Source organism: Ruditapes philippinarum, unplaced genomic scaffold, assembly GCF_026571515.1.
Source record: "Ruditapes philippinarum isolate M1 unplaced genomic scaffold, ASM2657151v2 ctg3974_1_1_1_1, whole genome shotgun sequence".
NCBI classification, from domain to species: domain Eukaryota; kingdom Metazoa; phylum Mollusca; class Bivalvia; order Venerida; family Veneridae; genus Ruditapes; species Ruditapes philippinarum.
In genome coordinates this window covers 134,673-158,270 of record NW_026853242.1, presented here as the reverse complement: position 1 = coordinate 158,270, position 23,598 = coordinate 134,673, and the positions used below count along the sequence as shown (strand labels likewise).

Sequence of the window (23,598 nt, the reverse complement as noted above, 5' to 3'; positions counted from 1 at the left end):
ACCACTTTCACCATTATTACTTTTAATGACTTTTAAAATGACAAAATGTTTCAAAATGAGCAGCCAAATTGAACATGTAGATAGTTTAGTATGAATTATGATGACCTGTTTTAATAAACGAGGCATTATAACTTACAAATAAACAATTATTCTGTATTTTTAACAATTATATCATTTTAACATTTTCTGCTTCAGGTTAATATATAATAAATAATTGTAGGCTATCAGGAAGTTGTCGAGATAATATCAGATTTAAATATGCCAATAAATCCTAAACAAACAATAAATGTCTTTTGATAAATGACGTATTGACTCGTAACTTAATGCCTTAACCAATATATGGATATACAATGTAGATGTAAGATTGGTTTTCCTTGGGTTTTATTAAAGCAGATGGTTTAAACATTACAAGTCATTATGGCATCTTTCCAGCTCAAACTGGTGAAAGAAAAATCATTATACATTTACATGTAAAACTCTTGAATTTTTTTGGGTTTATTAAATTATTAATAAAATTTTATTTGGGCTAAAATTTGAAGGCTCAAGGCTTTTAAAAAAACCTTTTTGGGCCAAAACTTAACCAGTACTATTTCATATGGGGAAAAAGATGGGTTTTATCCAAATTTTAAAAGGAAAAACCCCCATAAATTTCCTAGGTTGAGGCAAAAATCATTACCTTTAAACCCACTCTAAAAATTTTACTTTTCACAAAAAATTTATTTAAATAGTGCCTATTTTTAAACAAAAACTGTCATTTGGGAAACTAAATACTCAACTTTTTGGTTTTGGGGTTGACAAAAAAACCCAGTGCTGAATCAAAAAAATTGTTTTTTACAACAGGGAAAAAGGGTTTTTCATTATAAAAAAAAGGAGCAATTTGTGGGCCTTCCCTACAACCTTAAATTATGATCACAAAAACGTGTTGAATAAAGATCAGTAGCTTTCAAGATTGGTGTTGTCAGTACCATTAACTAAAAGCTTTTTTCTTAGTTCACAAATGGCCATCAGTCAAATACATCTGAGAGTTATGGGCCTTGGACAGTGACCTTAAGTTATGTTCCCAAGTACATTTGCAAGTTCACAAAGGGCCATAAAAAAATCAAAATACACCCGAGTTATTGGACTTGAAATTTTATAAGTCTGAAGTGAATGCCTTCAATAGTTTTGAACGTTAAACCAGGAATTTTGTTCACAAAGGGCCATGATTCAGTAAAAATTCAAGCAAGAGTGATGGACCTTGGATGGTAACCTTTATATTGATAACTGAAGCTACACATCAAAACAGGTATAAAATTACTTAGTGTTTAATAATGCTAAATACTTGATTACTATACCAGCCTCTGATAAGGCATCATAACATTTTTAAATGGAAAATCTCAAAATGAATTACTGAAAAAATTCACAAAAAAATATTCACAACTGCCAATATAATATATTGTTACAAAATCTGGTTTACAACCAAATTTACATATGTGAAAAAAGATGGGCCAAAATTTTGCCCAAAATAATCAAATGACATTCAGATAATATTCAGATAATATGCTTCAAGGCACTTAGTGACAACCTTTCTGCAAAAGTTTGGTTGACAATGTCTTTAAGTAATGTTGAAGCTGCTAATAGAAAGAATTATTACGCCAACATTCACAAATCCAACAATGAGCTTCAATTAGACAAAGAGGATAAAACTATTTACCTTTAAATAATTTGTAAGTATTTGTATATGTATAATATACCATTCATAATAGACATAAAAGAAACAATTTATGAAGAGATTCTTTGAAATACTAACTAAATATCCAACATAATTCTCTACAACTTTGTTAAGTAAGGCACAATGAATGTAAAAATACATGGATAAAAATAGTGCCCAAATTTATTTATTATATAATATAATATAATGTAAAAACATATTGATAATAATAATTTTATAAAATACTAAACAACAACATAAAACAGTGAAGAAAAAAAGAATTGGACGGCCAAAAAGAAAAATATAACTATAAACTAACATTGGACGGCCAAAAAGTAAAATATAACTATAATTTACTATTGTTACCAAATACATGTGACTGAATGAACAAAGTTTAAACAATAGAACAGTCGAAAAAAATTAATAAATCTATATCTTAACCACTCAAGCACGAGGTTTAAAAATATCACTAAGCACAAATTACTATTTCTAGCTCATTCAATACAGACATACATTCAATAATTTAACAAATATTTCCCTGCATTTCAATCATCTGATAAGTGATAAATCAATACATTATCTAAAGTCATTACTTACTAACAACACATTCTTATGTTAGGTTAATTAACATAAAGTGAAATTATTTTCAAACAAACATTTCCACATTAAACATAAAAGAATTTGTACAACTACAAGACTGGTTTTCAGATTAAACTGCCTTCTATGAAAATTAATATTATACCTCATTATTTCAGCTTTAAATAAATATGATTACTTCCCTTTTACATTAAATGTGGTTACCTCCCTTTTGTGCTAATCTATCAAAGACTGCTTTATTTTTATTTGGTCAGTTTACTATCCATCATAACTCTGTCTAATAGATAATATTTTCTTTAATCTGACAGGTCCTCTATATCTTCTATTTTCATTTCGTCCTCTTTACATGATACTTTGTCTACAACAAAATCTTTGTCCACAGCAAAATATTCCTCTGATGAATCATATTCAACTATTACAACATCATCACACTTTCTTAATTCTTCAGTTTCAATGGCCTGTCTCTTACCAGAACTTGTTTTCTTCCTTGAAGATCTTTTTGTTTTACTGCCGTTGAAATTCTGTTCAGAGTGAAGGAGCCGGTTTGATATGCTGAGTGACTTACCAAGATCATTTCCACCGGACCTGCTTGATTTGCAAGTTGACCTTTCAAGATCACTTCTGATGGAACTGTTTGATTTGCTAAGTGACTTACCAACATCATTTCCAAAGGAACTGTTTGATTTGCTAAGTGACCTTCCAAGATCATTGCCACTGGAACTGTTTGATTTGCCAAGTGACTTTCCGAGATTATTGCCACGGGATCTGTTTGATTTGCTAAGCGACCGTCCAAGACCATTTTCACTGGAACTGTTTGTTTTGCTAAGCGACATACCAAGATCATTGCCATAGGATCTAAGTGACCTTCCAAGATCATTTCCACTGGAATTGTTTGATTTGCTAAGCGACCTTCCAAGATCAGTGCCAATGGAACTGTTTGATTTGCTAAGTGACCTTCCAAGATCATTGCCACGGGAACTGCTTGTAGTTGATTTTTTCCTTGACCTTAATTTCTTATCATCCACTTTTCTCTTTCTTTTGCAACTAACATCTGCATTGCTTTCGTAAATTTCATTGGAAATTTCTGAAACTAGCTTTCCATTTAAACTTGTGTCAGAGTCTTTAACTGGGAAGAGTTCTTTTATCAATACTGCATCTTCATTTGCAAAATGAGCTTTTTTTCTGGTTCTATGTTCATTTTCTCTACTACTGCTATATATTGAAAATGGTTCTGATTCAGTGTCACAGTTTTCATCACCTAGTGTAGTTGATTCACTTTTCAAAATACCTGTTTTATGAAATTTAGGTGCCTCAAAAGAATCTTCTCTCGACATAGAACTTCTAGAAATATTTTGTCTCTTTCTTCCACCACCAGAACTTCTAGAAATATTTTGTCTCTTTCTCCCACCACTTTTATCAAAATGGCCTTTTCTTTGTTTTCTTTTCACAACATCTGTATCATCAATTTCCTTTACCTCAGGGTCTATTTCATCATCACTATATATTAGTTTCTTCTGCAATGCATGTATTTGTTTAACATCAAGATAAGAAAAGCTACTCTCACTAGAAGTATCCAATTCTGAATTGACATTTCTACCTTTATCATGGTGTGCATGTATAGCTGATTTACTAACAGAGCTTCTTCCTTGCTGGCTTTTTCTTTTAGAATTCTTGGAAACAAGATTTGTCTTGGAAACAAGATTTGTTTTATCTAAAGACTCATTCTTGGAAACAAGATTTGTTTTATCTGAAGACTCATCAAAGCTCTCTTGTGTCTCATTAACAATTTCAAACATTGAATTAATTCTATGACTGTCAAGATAAATTGCTTCTCTGCTTGCTTTAGGTTGAGTGTTTACAAGGCTTTCATCACTGGTGGTTTGAACAGAGTCTACTGGTTCCTTAATGTCAATATCAAAATCAAGAAATGGATAATGCTTTCTTTTCATGTAAATACAACAACCACATTTGCAGCTCTGTAAGTCTTCATTCGTCTGACCTATTTCCTTTTTCGTGATCTTTTCACAATCGAAACATAGACACGTATAACTGAGGCAAAATTCCTCATCTGAGCATTTACAGCATAGTAGACTAGCAAAGTTAATAGAAGTGAAGTAACAACATCTGACATTGTTTTCACACAGCCCTACACAACCAAAACATAGAAGACGTGGAATGTTTAAAAGAACTTGAAACATGAACGAACAAAAGTTGGATTCTCTAAACGAGCAGATATCTTCTTTGTCATCGTAACGGAAGTAAGGATCACCGCACCTATTAAAAAACACGTAATGACAACAACAATTGACAAACTGATCCTCTACGCACGTGAAACAAAGCACATGGTCCGGGCAACTCGGACATCGTGTCATATCTCTTAAATTAGCACTTACTCTCATTTTGTAAGTTGGACATATAAAAGGTTCTGACTTAACAACAGAAAAGAAATTGCAACTGTCACACACACTTAAACTGTCATTGTCTTTGGCACATTTTAGACACTTCCAGTCACTAATTCTTGAACACAAAGCTGTTAACGGGTTTGTACAATCATTCTCAAGGCACTTACAGGACAAAGGTTTTTTGGCCCGAATGTCTGACCAACAAGCCCTGAATGATGAACAAATATTAGAATCATCTTCCGTCAATTTATAGCACGTCATGCAGGCACAGTCTGTACATTTCAATGAGTAACCCATCTTCGATTTAGTCCACTCCCAGAAAGTTTTGCCTTCATACTGCCACTTTGGTATCGCCGTCTCTGGTTTACCGATCAAACAATGTTCCGCTGCACACTTCAACGGACAACAAAATATGTACTGTAATGTCTGAAATATACATCAAAATTGTGATGTTATTTTAAAAGTTTACATGGATCAATTTCATCTTTTAGCATAAAATTCTGGCAAAACAGACATGCTTTAGGTACAAACACAAAAGTAAAGCCTAAACAGATTTGCATAAATTATCTCAGGTGCACAGAGCACCAACATTTTGTTAGTTATAGCTAGGCAGACAACTTTCTACAAAATCTTCACACATTACACTTAAATCATTGGGTTATTAAAGCTGACTAGATACATATCTGTTATCAAATTCCACATTTCAACATTCATAAATCATCTAGCAAAATGCACAGTATCAATGCCTTTGTTTTTGTTTCACCATACTAGTAAACTACATTTGTTAAAATCATAACAAATCATGCTTAATTATGTATAATATAATATAAGGGCACTGGATCAATTAAAATGCAGTAGCACAATGCATCATTTAACGTTGTTGTTACGTAGGAAAATGAAATTAATTCATTGTATTATATAATAGTATCTTGTTTTAGGAACAAACCCCTTAAATGTAGTATTAAATCCGATTTGACAAAGTAATGCTTTAAGTTGTATTATTAAAATGTCAATGTGATCTCTTGTAAGTTGTAACCAAACAAACAAAATTAACAAACAATTAACTATTAACAATTTTACTTACCTCAATTAAACCACTGATGTTTAATATATAAATCCATGATTAAACTTACCTGGCTGGAACAAAATTAGTAAAAGACCCAAATTGCCAACTCTTATTTTAAATAAAATATCAAAAAGTCAGTTCAGTAGAATAAAGTTTTGTTTTATTTTATTGAAACATAATTATATTTAAAGGGTGTCAATAATTTATTTACCAGTAGAATACATTTGTCTATCTAATAGTTTTAAAGACTTACGCATTTCCATCATGATTAACTGCTATCTTGCTGGTAGTCCCGGTAACGGTCGTGGTGAAGCCAGAGAATTAATATCTTCAAAATGTACACTGAAAGTGGAACCAGCCGCTGAACTCCTATGGGTACCAGAACCATCTAGAATGGTTCCCGGACTCATTTGAGGCAAACTAGAATAACCATGTCTGTTAAGAGAACTAGAATCTAATAAAGCTGCCTGAGATGATGCATCAAATTGAGGAGGTAATCCAAGAATTAAATCTTGGCCACCATGAAAGCTTCCTGACCCAATAGAATATGTGCTTTCATATAAATGTGAATGTAAAAGGACACTTTGCTGTTTTACTGGTACCTCTTTCAACTCACTAGCTGAAGGCTCACTACTTGTTCTTTTTCTAGAGCCAGGTTTAAGTTTATTTTTATCTGAACTCTTCAATTTAGGAGGTATTGTTGGTGGTCCAGGAAGTGACCTTGTGCTTGATGTGTTTGATTTTGTGTCTGATTTTCTACTTATCCCTGATGGTGGTTTCATTTTGGTAGTTGGTTTGCCTGTCTTAAGCTGTCTGGTACTGGAGCTGCTAGAGTATTCTAACTGTAGCTGACTGACAGACCTTGATGAATTGGGAGCTCTTGGTGTACTCTGAGTACTTCTAATACCCAAACTTTTTTCAGATGATGACTTTTTTGTTCCCTGATTTATAGTTGACTTAGCAGAATTACCTGCTTTAGTTGACGCTGAATTGTCTTTCCCAGAGTTATTTTGGTTTGATTTATTTGTATATATTTCAGTTTTTGAGTAGTTTGGTGTGTATTTTGCTGCCACATTAGACGTGTTTTTGTCCGACGCACTTTTTGATACCAGTCTGATCTCCAAACAGCAACAAACAAGGGCGTCACAGTCTGCACAACACATGCAACAACCATCGTCACAACATTCACAATCTCTCGTGCAACATGGAAAAATCTGTCATAATAAAAATAATGATCAGAGATGATCGTAAGAAAAGTTATTTTTTTGGTTTAAATGCTTTTTTCTCAATATAGAGAAATGCATACATAATGCAACTGTGTTAGTATAATTATTAAATAATTATAAATTCCAAATCTTAAATACTAAATGCATACATACAAATGCAGTTATGACAGTATATTTATAATATAGATATAAATTACAAGTCTCAAATACTTGAATAGAATATTCCAATGTTTTCTTTTTATATTTTTCAAGTACTAACCAAATACATATGTAAATAATTTTATCTTGTCCTAAACCAATCATAAAAGGAAAAGTTTTATGTACATGTATGAACAACCCCTGCTGATGTTGGTATATTAAAATTATGTGTGTTCCAGGAACGTATACAAAATTCCAAGCTTATCACTTATATACTTTATTTCAAGCAACTTCTAATTTTGGTAAACCATTCTTAGTGAGTCAACCTGTACTTCTGTAAAACCAGAAATTTCCGCAGGGACAAAATTTCACACTTTCAAAATTTCAGACTGATTGGCAAGGTAAAATTTTCCAAAATTTTTCTCACATTTCAGTTAAATCTATATGACATTTAGATTCTTAGAGAACAAACTTTTTTTTTTGCAAACATCTTCGATCTGCAAAATGAGCAAAATTTAATCCCTTGAAAAAAATACTTATTTTACAGTAGTTTGACTTGTCAGCCTAACAGGTGCAGGAAGAACTCGGGTGATTCTCATATAAAGCAAGGGATGAGGTTAAGACAAGACAGCTGGAGGCTAAATAAAATGCATTTTGAGCCACTTTAAAATATAGAAAATACCATTGTATGTGATAAAACCAAAATGACCACCTCAAAGTCCAACAACCATGGATGCCCTACTAGGGAATCAGATGAATCACAAGGGATATGGAGGTGGGAACCATATTATAATTGAAGCACAGATGTTGAATTACATAACTAGTACATAAAGAATCTAAATGACATTCAATGGACATTACCAATAAAGACTAAAGTTGGACAATAGACTGGCTCTGTTCTTGTAAAGAAATATCAAAGGTATCATATAAGCCATATAATGGTAATTAAAACACAGAGGTTACAAAACACATACACATATTATAAACTCCACATTAAACACCATGCCAAAAAAAGGATAAAAATAATATATCAGTGTGTATAGTGGTTTCAAAATGTTTCAAAAGTTACAATGAAAAAAAAATGAATATAGATTTATAGTAACATACACTCATATATTTCCAATACTGCCCCCAGTTGTATGATACAATACTGACACCAGCTGTGTGATACAATACAGACACCAGTTGTATGATACAATACTGCCACAAGTTGTATGATACAATACTTACACCAGGTTGTATGATACAATACTGGCACCAGTTGTATGATACAATACTGACACCCGCTGTATGATACAATACTGGCACCAGTTTGTATGATACAATACTGACACCAGTTGTATGATACAATACTGCCACAAGTTGTATGATACAATACCGGCACCAGTTGTATGATACAATACTGGCACCAGTTGTATGACACAATACTGGCACCAGTTGTATGATACAATACTGACACCAGTTGTATGATACAATACTGACACCAGTTGTATGATACAATACCGGCACCAGTTGTATGATACAATATTGACACCAGTTGTATGATACAATACTGACACCAGTTGTATGATACAATACTGACACCAGCTGTATGATACAATACTGACACCAGTTGTATGATACAATACTGACACCAGTTGTATGATACAATACTGACACCAGTTGTATGATACAATACTGACACCAGTTGTATGATACAATACTGACACCCGCTGTATGATACAATACTGACACCAGTTGTATGATACAATACTGACACCAGCTGTTAGATACAATACTGCCACCAGTTGTATGATACAATACTGACACCAGCTGTATGATACAATACTGACACCAGTTGTATGATACAATACTGACACCAGTTGTATGATACAATACTGACACCAGTTGTATGATACAATACTGACATCAGTTGTATGATACAATATTGACACCAGTTGTATGATACAATACTGACACCAGTTGTATGATACAATATTGACACAAGTTGTATGATACAATACTGCCACCAGTTGTATGATACAATACTGACATCAGTTGTATGATACAATATTGACACCAGTTGTATGATACAATACTGACACCAGTTGTATGATACAATATTGACACAAGTTGTATGATACAATACTGACACCAGTTGTATGATACAATACTGACACCAGCTGTATGATACAATACTGACATCAGCTATATCATACAATACTGACACCAGGTTTAAGATGAGTTAGTAATTTTGTTTCAGATAGAAAAAGGGAGAGTATATACATTTCTCGGCACACGCTACATGTACATATTGTTACAGACAGACATGTGAATGATATTGTTCTCTACTCTGAGATCTATTATGGAAAGCTATCAAAGTTTTATATAACATGGATAGTTTTAGATAAGATTAAGGTTTTTGGATTTTAATGAAAGTTTTGTTATGTATTGACCCCTTTTTAAACACACAAAAAAACAAAACCAATTAAGATTCAGTATCAGGACTGCCTAACTGAATTTTAAAATTTCTTCACATTCCACAATCTTATACAGTCTATCATGACTCAAATTTTATTCAAGGTCATGAATTTTTAAGTCAATCTGACGCAGTGAGGGTCATAAAGCGACTTTTTCAGCTTTTTTGTTTGAGGAAGACCTCAGTGCCACTCTGTGCATTTTTTCAGGCACAAATTGGTACCTTAGAAACAGACTCATCCACTCCTTGTTAGATATAATGAATTAATCGTCAGTCATTGGATTCAAACCCACAGCAGCGAAGGGCTAAATTGATTCAATGTAAGCAACCTTAAACATTGACCACAGAGGCCGAAAGTCTGAAAAATTAGCCTGCGGTTTGGTAATGTATATCCAAATATTATTATGTTTGTTTGTTTGTTTCATTTTACGCCTTTTCCCAACAGTATTTCAGTCATAAAGGCGGGTAGTTTCCTAACCATCGTTCCTGGAGAGTTACACCAGTACTAGATTACCTTCCTTCGCGCTAAACTACCAAAGCATATCCCGGGGATTGAACCCACGCCAGAGAAGTCATCGACTCTAACCCCTCGACCACGGAGGCGGTTAAAATAATATTATAATTCAAGATCAAAGAACACAAAGGGATATATCTATCTACAAAGTACAAAAGTTCCCGACCAATATTATAGCCATATATAAACAAAAACGTCATTTGAAACATTTTGAAACCACCTTAAACCTTTGACACACTTAGAAAATTATACTCTAATTAACATTGAACAGGTGATATTAAAACCACTAAATGACACTGAACAAGTGATAAAAGAAAAGCCTTTACTTTGCTAGATATGTATAATAGACTTAGCCTAATCTTTTTTAGATTCTGGGATTGTCTTCAATTAATAACCATTGTAGTCTGGAAACCTATCTAATCCAAACTTTTCTTCTGGTTTGGGCTAGTTCAGATTAGACAGGTTCCACTGTACAAGACAATTTATTCTTAAGCCACAAGTTACGTATCTCCACCAATCTGCTTAACCATTAGCCTGCTTGCGGCAACTCATTCTACTCATGCGATCAGTGCAGAACCTAGATTAGCCCACACATCTGTTTGGTCTGCACTGCTCACTATTCATTCCATACTTCTTATAACAATTTTCCCTTAAACGGTTTTGTCCAGAATGAATGATGGACAAGTCTAGATATTAGGGATAGAGACACAGTCTACCCTGGCTATGTATTTAACTGGTAATGGCAAGTCATTATAGTTGCTAGCATTTTAGGGGTTTACAAGTGTACAGAAAACCAAATTTGTGCTGGTTATATATCAGTGATAATACAAATATACAGAATGTGTTGTTGTTAATACAGATATAAGTACAAGATCTATACATAATGTGCTGTTGTTTTATAATTCATGCAGCGAAAGAAAAAAATGCTATAAATAGCTACAAGCTCTAGCATACATGATATAAATAGTAATACATATATTCGAAAAATGATAAGAAAATTGTGTTTTACAATGTAGGATAAAGTGTCACAGTATATGGATCTGATGTTGTGTCTAATTTACATAATGTCACATTTGCTTTACACCAAACAATCAATAAAACGGGTGTGACATAACTTAATTAAACTATGTGTTCAAATAGAATGTATTTAAATCATTTATAAATTTACTACTTTTTTTAAAACTATAAGATTTTTTTTTAATTTGAACAAAAAGTAATTTAATCTAATTTGATTTGAACAAAATTTATAATTGGTTATTTTGAACACATAGTTAAACAAGTTATAGAAAGTCATCTGGATATTTCAAAGAAATAAAATCATACACCTAAATGTCTCAAATGTCTCATGTTTCTTTCTAATAAAAGAATATCAAGTTCTGATATAAATATACATATACTGCTCTGAAACACAGCCTGAAGAATACTAGCATTAGGTGACCTAAATATATTTGTATTTTATAGTTCAATTAATGAACAACAATTTAGAGAAATCTCTTCCACCAACACCACTCCCTGCATTATGGTCAGAATATTAAATTTTAGCAATTTAAGTATTGAAATCCCTTAAACTTGGGCAATTCCAAATCCAAAGAACTTTTTGATATTGAAATTCCTTAAACTTTGGCAAATCCAAACTTAAAGCAGGGCATTCATCCATACCACAAAATTGGGCAATTCCAATTCCAAAGCAGGAGTTTGATATTGAAATGCAATTCCAAATTCAAAGCAGGGCATTCATTCATACCACAAACTTGGGCAATTTCAAACTCAATGCAGGATTTTGATATTGAAATCCCTGTAACTTGGGCAATTCCAAATATACAGCAGGGCAAATCAATACCACAAACTTGGGCAATTCCAAATTTAAAGCAGGATATTTATATTGAAATCCATTAAACTTAGGCAATTCCGAATTCAAAGCAGGGCATTCATCCATACCACAAATTCAGCAGATCAAAAGTCAGCAGTTGAGATATAAAATCAATAAAAGTCCATTATAATTATAAATTTAGCATTGTAAGGGTTAATTCTGTATGATTTTGTATCCATGAATATCCAGATATATAAAGGGAGATAACTGAGACTGTTAGTACACTTGTTGTTGTTGCTCACAAAGCATGATCATAGCATGTGAAAATATATATAAAACTAGAAATGTGTCATCATGCCACGGATGCCCCCGCATGCAGCCAAAATTTCAGATGTTATTATATTTAGTTCCAAATTTGTTTGCACAAATTATTGTTTCCATTTTAAGTTCAAAGCCCTTAAGACTTTTCAATGTTAACACAAACCATTTTCATACAATGTTCAAAGCACTGAAATTATTCAGTCTTAACCTTTTGAAAATAGCATATTTCATATTTGTAGCCAAAATAATGGCTACATACATTTCCACAAAAGTATGAGTGCTGAATCTGAATGTTCAAAATTTTTTCCAATATTCAAGAAAGATAAGTTTGTCCAAAATCATTGAACCACGACCAAATTCAAACTTAAACTGCCTATTCCTAAGATGTATCTATATTATTTTTCAAAGTGAAAGGGACATAACTCTGCCAAAAAATCATCGAACCATGACCCAAATTCCAACTTGACCTGCCCATTCATTTGACATATCCATATTTCAAATTTGAGTTGAATATGTAACACTGTTGGGTAGATAATGAACAGAAACTGTAAATTTCATATTTTTTTCAAAGTGAAAAGGGCATTACTCTGCCAAAAATTATTGAACCATCACCAAATTCGAACTTGACCTTGGCATTCCAAAAAAATATCCATATGTCAAATTTGAGTTGAATGTGTTGTACCGTTGGGGAGATAATGAACAGAAACTGAAAATTTCATATCATTTTCAAAGTAAAAGGGGCATAACTCTGCCAAAAATCGTTAAACCGTGACCAAATTCGAACTTGACCTGTATTTTCTCATGACATATCCATATCTCAAATTTGAGTTGAATGTGTTGTACCGTTGGGGAGATAATGAACGGAAACTGAAAATTTCATATTACTTTCAAAGTAAAAGGGGCATAACTCTGCCAAAAATCATCGAACCATGACCAAATTCGAACTTGACCTGTATTTTCTCATGACATATCCATATGTCAAATTTGAGTTGAATGTGTTGTACCGTTGGGGAGATAATGAACGGAAACTGAAAATTTCATATTATTTTCAAAGTAAAAGGGGCATAACTCTGCCAAAAATCATCGAACCATGACCAAATTCGAACTTGACCTGTATTTTCTCATGACATATCCATATGTCAAATTTGAGTTGAATATGTGCAACGGTTACTAAGATAATGAACGGAAACTGATGATGACGGAATGACAGAATGACGGAATGACGGAATGACGGAAGGACGGAATGACGGAAGGACGGAAGGACGGAACAGGGTAACACTATATGCCCCGGCCATTACATGGCGGGGGCATAAAAAGTTAAATGTCAAAACCTTTCCTAAATGTCACAAATATTTTGACATTTAACTCTTTTTTATTATGCATGACAAGAAATGTTGAAGTTCTTCATACTTACACTTGTAATATAACACATGAGTGTATGAAACTATAAATCTTCTAAAAAGATGACATCCCTAACTACCGTCCAGTGACCGGCTGATTTTGCAGCGTTCCACAGTCTTTACACAACTGGACATATAAAACAAAAACAATAGTGCATGCATAGGCAATAATTAATCTGACAATGATAAAAAAATACCCTGAAAATTAAAATAAACATGCCAGTTTTAAAGTTTAGTTATTCCTTGCTAATGTAAGTATATACAGCAATTCATTAAATATATGGTTTTCAGGAAAAAAATCAAAAGTAAATTTGATCAGAGTCATTTAAATTAAACAACAGAAACCTTTTAGCATATATTTGGCAATGATAAATGTGTATATTTCATTTTGCCATGTTAACATGTATTAAACATTTGTATATCTCTGGAAGTGAGATCTTTTGTAGATTACATATATTTTGATGGATAATATGGCTGTACATGTAAATATGAAATCAGGTTTGTTATATAACCTTTTTCTAGCAGCAGATTGGATTGTATATTAAGCACATAACCAGTTATATTTGGCCACATAACCTGTCAAAATCTGTATAACTAATACTAAGATATTCATTATTTAGTGTGGTAAAGGATACAAGCCCAGTTTTACTTCAGTAACAATAAAAACCTTGGTACTTTAGTAACAATAAACATACATTTAAAACATGTACATTGCTATGATTTAGAACAGAATGATGCAGTTGCAAGCCTGGAAAAGCTCTACAATATTCAAACAACATTTTTAACTGTGCATATACAGTGAAAAACAGACCTTGTGCGAATCAGTGTTTTATTTTGCAAATGACTTGAAGTGAGTTTATGTGATATGATAGATAAGAAATCTGTTCTTAAAAACTTGGGATTTTTTACAAAGATTTTTTCATAGAAGGTGCAGTGGTGCAGTAATGTCATGAATTACAAAATGTAAGAAAAATTAACTTTCGATTATTATCGAAATTTACGTTAATTTTTTGGAAAATACAATGTCATAATTGACAGAAGAAACAGGGGTTTCAATTTGACCAAGCCATAGGGTATTTTCACTACAATATGTACATGTAGCGGGCTACCCAAATACTTTTTGTGACTTCTTTTATATTCATTTCCAGCTACCACATATGTACTCTCTTACTTTCAGAAATGTCAATTGTTCTTCAAAACATAATGAAACCAGTGAGTTACTGTATAGAATTGAACATTTCTATTAGTTAAGATAATTCCATTATGTAATTCCATGAAGCTTAATAAGATCTATTCTTATAACGAAGCTCCTGTCTATAGCTATGGTAAAATTTCCTATATTTAAAAAACTTTAACTATGAAAATTAAATTCATTTGGGGTCAAGGTAACACTTTAAGATGTTCAAATCAAATTATTGTCCTGAAGAATGACGTGTCTTATTAACACCGCTCTAGTTTATAATATATGATTCAGATAACATGGCCAATGCTATTAACACAGCTCTAGTTTATAATATATTATTCAGATAACATGGCCAATGCTATTAACACAGCTCTAGTTTATAATATATTATTCAGGTATCACGGCCAATGCTACAGCTGCCCACTTGCAAAATGACAGACGGACATACAAACAAACAGGACAAACACAAAATGCCCGCTGATCAATCCATGCAGGGACATTAAGAAAACATGCCCTATGAGGTATTTAAGCTGCATTGTTCCTCTATGCCTAGAAGCTTATCAAAAAAGACATAAATGCACTCTTTGTTCACATACAATTTATTCATGCAGATCTTGTAAAAATGGAGAAAAACACTACCATGGTATAGTCATTCAGTTAAAAAAATCAATTTATTTTTATTCTATCAAATTTTCTTATGATACATATTTTTCCATGCAGACTAAGTGCCCATCTGCATACATTTCTTTGACAAAGGGAAATAACTCTAAATTTACTAGTATCCATTGGAAAAAAAACACAACAAATGGATACCAATTATGTTAAACTTTATATTACTATCAAGAATGATGTAGACATACAAAAAATGTAAAATGATATTTATAAATAACAATCTTGTGTAGCTTTTAATGTATTAAAAATTACAAGAAACTTTTTAACTTATATCATTACAAATAACTCAATACAAATGCTGAAGTCAATATTCTATCTTTAATACTTTTTAATTAGGAAATAGAGCAAATAAATGTTGTCCTTGACATCAAATAATGCACATTATATTGAACACTTATGTATATACAAATATTTGTCTTCTTGTCATTCTTTTTAAAGAATTATTCAATTTTTAATGATCATTAATCAAATTTTTGTTGAAAATGTAACAACAAGTTTTCGATATGATAAAATGCAGTAACGTGCCATGAAAAAATCACTGACAAAACAGACACAAGGAAAGAACTTCAAAAATAACGATAACAAAATTGGTGTTGATATGTACTGCACAATAATGCTCTACTTACGTTAACGAGGCAGGAATCTTGACCAGGTTCGGCACAGCACTGACACAGTATTATATCTACACAACTTATTTTCTGTTAAAATAAAATGGAACAAAGTAATGTTTCCAGCTTTACTGTAGGAGGAAGACCTCACTTTCTGTGTATTATTTCAGGTATGAATGGGGACTGAGTAGAACCACAGACATTTCATAAGCTAGCTGGATAGCTTCCACACATGAAAGAATCCAAAGTCCCTGTACAGAGGTGAGGGGCAAGTGGTTTGAAGTCAACGACCTTAATGTAGACATTCATAATATTGTCTCTGTCTATGCAAGGAGTTCCACATAATTGGGAGGTAAATCTATCTTTTTATCACATACCCATGCCGCTTCTGTGACTCTGTGAAAAAGTATTGCACAGCTATGCATATATTTTGATGTGACCTCATTTGTGACATACAAACATAATGTAAAGACACGCTTAATGTAAATGTTACACTAAATATGCGTCAGTGAAAAAGTGATTTATTTATAAAGAAAACAGTTCTATTTTTGTTAAGTGATAAATAGAATATTTAATTCTTGTAGCTTCATTACTTAATTTATTGCACTTGTTGAATAAAATAATATCATGACCCCAGAGGCTCGCATAATATAATTTTATTCAATTCGTTCAATAAATTCTGAATTGAACTTACACTTATTCAATATTCTCTATTTAGTAGACAAACTGCATGTTTGAAACTTAAATTTTGATTGGTAATCACGATGGTTAAATTACTTAGATACACTGCTGCTATAATTTCATGACTCTTTTGTTTTAGTCATAGAAAGAAATTTATACAGCATTATAAATTTGTTATTATAATTTGTTACAGTGGTCCCTAGATAACAAAGCCAATGCTCTCCCTATTGAGTTAAGTAGGCTGACAATTATTTTTCTACAAAAAATATGGGGAAGGCGTCTAAGTCAGAAAGAAAAGACTTGAACACAAAAGTGGGATTTGGAAAACAATGTAAAATCTTGAAAATACAAAATTGACTGTTTTCAATGTTTAATTTATCATTTTAACTAATGCAGTACTACATGTATTATTAATATGAAATAGGTAAAAAATAAACATTTATGTTAAATAACATAAAAATTATAATGTATGTGTAATTATAATATTAGACTTACTCCGAAATAAAGAACATTTGGGTTTTTTCCCAGCTATTCAGTCGGTACAAAAACTTTTACAGTTACAACTTCGAAAATAAGTACAACAGGTTGACTAATCTATTGTGACCGACAGTGAACCGTGAAGCTATAACAGTAAAAGTTCAATGTAACTACAGATTAGCTGGGAAAAACCCACATATTTGCTGAGTTCCGGTTAACATCTATTCACATTACAGAGATCCACACACATACATGAACGTAAAAATTACAATTATAAATTACAATTATTCATACCTTTTTCGGACAAACAGAATTTAAACAACCATTTAGACTAGGATTACAACAGTCGCACGAGTCGGACACAGCTTTACAACATGGACAGCTTTCACCACCCTCTGTTCCACACGGAGTACAATCACAGTCACAGGACCCACGAGTCTGTAAAAAGTTATATAAATAATGCATAATACACCAGTCCATTGTTAATCCACACCCTGGCATCTCTAGAACAGTGCAAGGAATAGTAGGGGAAAATACGATGTTTTTTATTTTATTGTACAGGGCTCAAGCTAGGTTCAAAATTTAGGGAGAAGTCACTTCTCCCTCCAGCTGATTTAGGGAGAAGTGGGGAGACTTTAGAGAGAAGTGAGGAGATTCATTTATCGATGTTTGTTGTATGTTATCGCAATTATGTTGACTCACTGTACATATCTTATTAAATGAATTGGATTTGTGTTACAACAGAATATTCAATTTTAATTTCAAACAGAGACATAGATAGCTATTATTATAACTATTGTTATCTATGTCTCTGTTTAAAAGTAGTTTGAAAAAAGAAATAAGAATGAGTATCATGTAATGCAACCATTGCATTAAATGAAGATAAAAAAAGCCATAGTTGATTCCTATCATGGATCATATCATGGGTGGATTAACTGTTATTCCCTTCTGATTTACTATTAAAAAGCTTGCGCCGGACATTATATTCATATTCACTTATGTTGTAAAGAAAACTATCTTTAATTTAACTTCATTTGTAATAAATACAGTGTAATACGCCGTTAATTTTATCAAATTTAACTCGTCGACAAAAAAGGTTATCATAACTTCCATTTAAAATTACCGTTACATGTCGAGCGGTCCTCTTAAATCTAACAATCATTCGATAGTGAAAATTTAATTGACGTTTGATCCGTCCATCATAAATAATTGTTACAGGTAGTTGTATGTTAGCGATTTAATGATTGGTTAAATAATGTCGCCTCGATTAAAACGTGAATTACGATTGGTTTCTCGCACGTATCGGTAATCTCGCCGTGGGCGGAGTCTAATTGTTCCTCGAGCGTCTGTTAATTAGACTTTTATGACATGTTGGTAAACAAATGGATTAATGACATTTCGCGTTGATTGAGATGCATGACAGTCCCTTTTTCCGGCGGCGAGGGTAAACAAAGCAAACACACACAACATGTTATTCACAGTTATTGTTATTGTTGGTAATTTTCAATAATGGATCAATAAAATCGGGCGACTTCATCTTCGCTTTCATGTAGGATGTCGGCGAAGACAGACGGAATTCGGCGACTATTTCGCCCGAATCGCCCACTAGCTCGAGCCCTGTTGTATATCCCTGCACTGCCACATCAAGGGGGTGGTTTTCTTTTATGCGGGATATTTTTCATTTGTTTTGGAAAAAGCCCCTGGCTTAAAATGGGAAAAAATATAAAGCATTTGGGAAAATTTAAGATGCCTATCACAGCCAGCATTTAAGAGTTTATATAAATCAGGACAGCAAAATGTTCATTTGTATTCTTGCAATATTGCATTATTGTTTACTATCAAGAAAGTACAAAATATTGAGTTAAATACAAACCTTCAAAAATCTGTACAAACAAAAGAGAGCCAAGACGAGAACAACCCAGCATGCTAGCACGATACAAACAATTCCTGCCACTGGGAGAGCCATTGCACTTTATGTCAAGGTTTCACATTGTTTATACACTGAAATATAAGAAGAGTTAATAGCAATATTTTTTCACACTCATAGACTTAGATATCTTTTTATTAGAGCTGTCATTGTATATATACATGTATATACACTCTGTCTACGTCTGACCCGTTCTTGTGTCATACAGCAGAAAATATTAAATGTTACAGCTGATAATAATTTAATTGAGACACATCCTTTCAAACTTACTTTATAATTATTAAGCATTAGAAATGATACATTTTAATATTTTGGTCGGCATTAGTTGTCTAAGAATTATTTTCCTTTTCCCAACTTTCAGGACACATATTTGAAATCCAAAAAGTTCTTGTTTTATTATGAAAACGTCAAAACAAAAAAATGGGTTCAAAAGCTTCTCAAATTGCTCCAATCTTAATTGCCCCAACATTTTTATTCCACATGTTTGGAATTAAAATTTTCTTTCTGGCACACATATTAGAATAATTATTTTACAACAAGTATTTATGTATATTGTTGCATGTGAATGCAGAGTTAAATGTATACTGACAGCCCGATGGATCAAGTTAGAATATGGTCAAACCTCTAGTGTCACAAACATGCTTCACTCCCTTCAGATTCAAAAACTGGAACTCAGACATACAGATGCTAGGTTATCCCTTTTCTATAAGAATTAAGATTCACCATGGTCTGGTTGCTATCCCCATAGAATATGTCATTTTATATGTGACACCCCTCACCCTTATATCATGCCATGACCATCCCCTGTGTTATTCCCTGCAACTTCAGACTATCATAAATTCTTCTTCTTTCAGTGGACGGTATACAACTGGGCCCACCTACCCCCTGTAGTTGCCCTACTCCCTACCCCAGGAAAGTTCAGTGCAGCCATAGCTTGCATTGAAAATGTCTCAACCTAGTTTTCCAGCCCCCTATTTTAATATTTTTATTATTCATCTTTCATCCTTTTTTTAAACTAATATTTTTCACTTTGCTTGCAATTTTGACGAGCAGACATGTCTACGTCCCTGCATGGGGTTTGACATTTATGGAAGATAGACAAGTTGTTAGCCCTATTGGGTTGTTATATCGGCAAAGTAGTCATGAAAATATATTTTCGTCTCACATCATCAATATTACTTTTTTTCCATGATTTGATGCATGTTGAGTTAATTTTAACTCATATTTCTTAGGTATTCCAAATGAATTCAAATAAATTGTTTAACTGTAATTTTATGAGTTGATTTCTGTAATATATTCAGTGAACCAAGGGGTCTATTCAATAAGTTCTAGGGACTGGTTCCTGGATTCCCTTGTATCTCGATCCTAGTTCAATATATTAGACATTACATGCTTGTTATAGTTTATGTTGGTCAAGCCTGACATATAAATTAGTTATTGCTCATAGACCGGTAGCATCATAAAAAATTCAAATGTCTATTTTCTTGCCTTTCAAGCTTTATTCAAAAGCTTATCCTCTTTTCTTTCAATTTCATGCTCAATCATAAACAAAAACTCTCAAACAATGTACTTATCAATTTTAAATAAAATATAAACATCAATCTATTTTTGTCTATCAGCCATACTGGTGAAGCAAGGTGTTCAAAACCCAAAGCAGGCAACTCAAAACATCAGCCTATGTTACTTATGTTCGACCACAATTAGAATACTGTTCCACCATATGGCACCCCTGGCAGAAACATTTAAGTCATAAGATTGAAAGTGTCCAACGAGCTGTGGCTAGATATGTCTGTAATAATTATAATTTCGACAGTAGTGTAACCCAAATGCTAAATGAACTTGGGTGGCCTTCCCTAGAAAGCCGCAGACTCCAGTCCTCTCTTGTAGTGTTCTATAAAATCCAATACAAACTTGTATATGTTGACCATAACCATCTGACCCCAACTAGAAATCTGAACTTCCTGAACCCCCAGTCCCGTACCCAATATCATCTAAATTCCTACTTCCCTAGAACTCTCAGGTATTGGAATAGCCTTCCATATCAGGTCAAATCCAGTTCCAGCCTAGATGCCTTCAAGGATAGGTTGGCAACAGTCACCTTCTAGTCCCCACCCCCAGTATGTTTTTAATCTTGCACTCTTTCTTTTATCCTGCACCTTTTTTTTATCTGTGATCTTTATCTTTTAGTATGCACCTAATACTTTTAACACAGTTTTCCTGACAGCGCCTCCCAGTCATAGTCAGAATTGATTGTTCTGGAGTAACATGTAGATGTTTACAGATTGATTCCAAATTTTTGAATGGAAAAATATATTCGAACACACCGACACTTGCATGGGCAATCATTTCGTTTAAAAAATATTCTGTTAGAATATTCTGACTCAGTTGAACGCTTGCAATTGAATTAGCCAATCAGACTTTGCGCACTGTATGGGCGCCATTTGTTTGTCGGCTGTAAAAGGAATTTAAATACATTAGAGGATTTAATCATTATTTTTCGGATGTGACAGTTTAATTATTTTGACAAAAGGTATTTATTTTTAGTTTTGTTCATAAATAGATCAAAATTCATGTAAATACACGCTGTTTTAATTGTTTTTCATTCCGTCTGATTTTCTGGCGGAACATGCTATTGGTTTTTGAGCAATTTCGAAATGATGTTGCCTTGCCCAGAAGCAAAAATATCTCAAAGCAACGTCATATTTATAGGACTATCTCGATCCTAGCTTTCTCTGCAGTGACTAGTCTATAGTCATGTCTACGTCCCCGCGAGGGGTTTGACATTAATTGAGGATAGATGGATAGAAACAGAACCCATGTGCAGGCTTCGCGAAAGTTGCCGGACCGTCGGACATGTCCGGCAAAAATCAGGCCGGTCCGATATTTTTTTTCGGAGTTCCGGACCTTATGTCCGGTACGAATACCGGGATATATCCAAGACTGATCAAGACCGAGTTTTCTCCCTTGAATAAAAAAAATGTAAAACGAGTTTTGATTCGCTGTTTCATTATAAGTGTCCAATCAAATTCTAGATACATACGACTGTCAATAACCAAAATGTCGGTGTTACTACCTACATTATGACGCTGGCGCTACGCCCGGCAAAAATCGTAAACTATCCAATGAAGAAAAAAAAGCGAAACAAAAGGAATACAAGTCCAGGCGCCCGCCGAGAAAATTTGTGGGTAAATGGACAAATGGCTGCTTTGATCATGAATGTTTTGATTTCCAGACAGAGTCCATCAATCTGGATAAACTATGTTTTATTTAAGGGAATAAAATTGTGTTGCAAATCTTTAAAAGTTGTTATGTCTTTAAAAAAAAAAACACAAATGTATTACCATTACCGCGAGTTAAATGATGACATACTGTTTTCAAAATGGCCGACACACGGTCTACATCTGACAAATTAAAACTTACTTTGATTGAATATATTGTTGTTTCCTTGTGTCATATAGCAGAAAAATGACTAAATGATACAGTTTATGAAAGTTTTTGTCGTGTAAGATTATTGTTTGTCTTCTTTACTGTTTTAAAGTGTTAAGTATCGTGAACTAAGAGGAGCACAGTATACCATATACATATATTTGGAAAAAAAAATTCGGTCAGACAAAAGTTCTTTCGGTCAGACAAGAATTGAAAGTTTGTCTGACCGAATGTCAGGCAAATTTTTCAGCAGTTTCGCGAAGCCTGATGTGCTTCTAGCCTTTTTAAACTTTCATGCCGCATCAGATGAAAAATACAAATGTTAAAAAATGGCTTATAACGCCAGAATATAAAATTATGAAACCTATAAAATTTTCAAAAAGTGATTTATTATGACCTATTTAATCCTGCATTTCCCGCACTTAATTAAAATTCTATTATTGGACAACTGACAATATGATATTAACAATTCAAATAACCAATCACAAAATTATGAAAATTTTGTCAAAAATTATTGCCTTATTTTGTGATGATTTATCAAATATTGCTTTGAAATCTTGAACAATAAAAAGGATTACAGGTCAAAATATAATATTAATAAATATAAATAACATCATTACATATCATCCGATTCATTCTGAAGTGATTTAAATGAAGTCTTTAACTTTTTCTTGACAGGAATTAGCAGGACTCCCGGGGAAGATGTGTCACGTGATCAAACAAAACGTAAACCGTTTTGAAATTTTACGACAATACAGGTTGTAAGGTACTACATTTATACATTTTATTTTACAAACTCCTCGGAGCGGAAACCTCAACTTATCAATAATAAATCTGGAATCGGGAGCATTAACAACAAGATAACGTGAAAATTACATAAAACAGCAAGCAATATTGCAAATTTTTTATAACAGTTTCATTTTTGCATGATAACAAGATATTTTAATTGATTAGCTGTGGCATCGCTATTATATATATTTTGTGTAACTTACCGGACATGCA

General features: G+C 32.9%; 1 protein-coding gene across 1 annotated transcript; it reads right to left on the bottom strand.

The window, feature by feature from the left end:
• Window positions 1-1,883: 1,883 nt before the first annotated feature.
• Window positions 1,884-23,336, bottom strand: LOC132736246 (uncharacterized). The gene is made up of 5 exons (XM_060723340.1): window positions 23,217-23,336; window positions 19,117-19,244; window positions 17,538-17,681; window positions 16,104-16,175; window positions 1,884-5,115 (listed from the first exon to the last, which is right to left on the bottom strand). The coding sequence occupies exons 2-5, from the start codon at window positions 19,207-19,209 to the stop codon at window positions 2,584-2,586; spliced, it is 2,841 nt and encodes a 946-aa protein (XP_060579323.1). The 5' UTR covers window positions 19,210-19,244; window positions 23,217-23,336; the 3' UTR covers window positions 1,884-2,583.
• Between the last annotated feature and the right edge of the window lie 262 nt (window positions 23,337-23,598).

Coding starts and splice junctions, on each gene's coding strand:
- LOC132736246 (XM_060723340.1), bottom strand. CDS start 19,209: ATGGCTCTCCCAGTGGCAGGAATTGTTTGTATCGTGCTAGCATGCTGG. Junction 17,682..19,116: donor GTTTGTACAGATTTTTGAAG/GTTTGTATTTAA, acceptor AACTTTTTACAG/ACTCGTGGGTCCTGTGACTG. Junction 16,176..17,537: donor ATTCTGTTTGTCCGAAAAAG/GTATGAATAATT, acceptor TTATTTTAACAG/AAAATAAGTTGTGTAGATAT.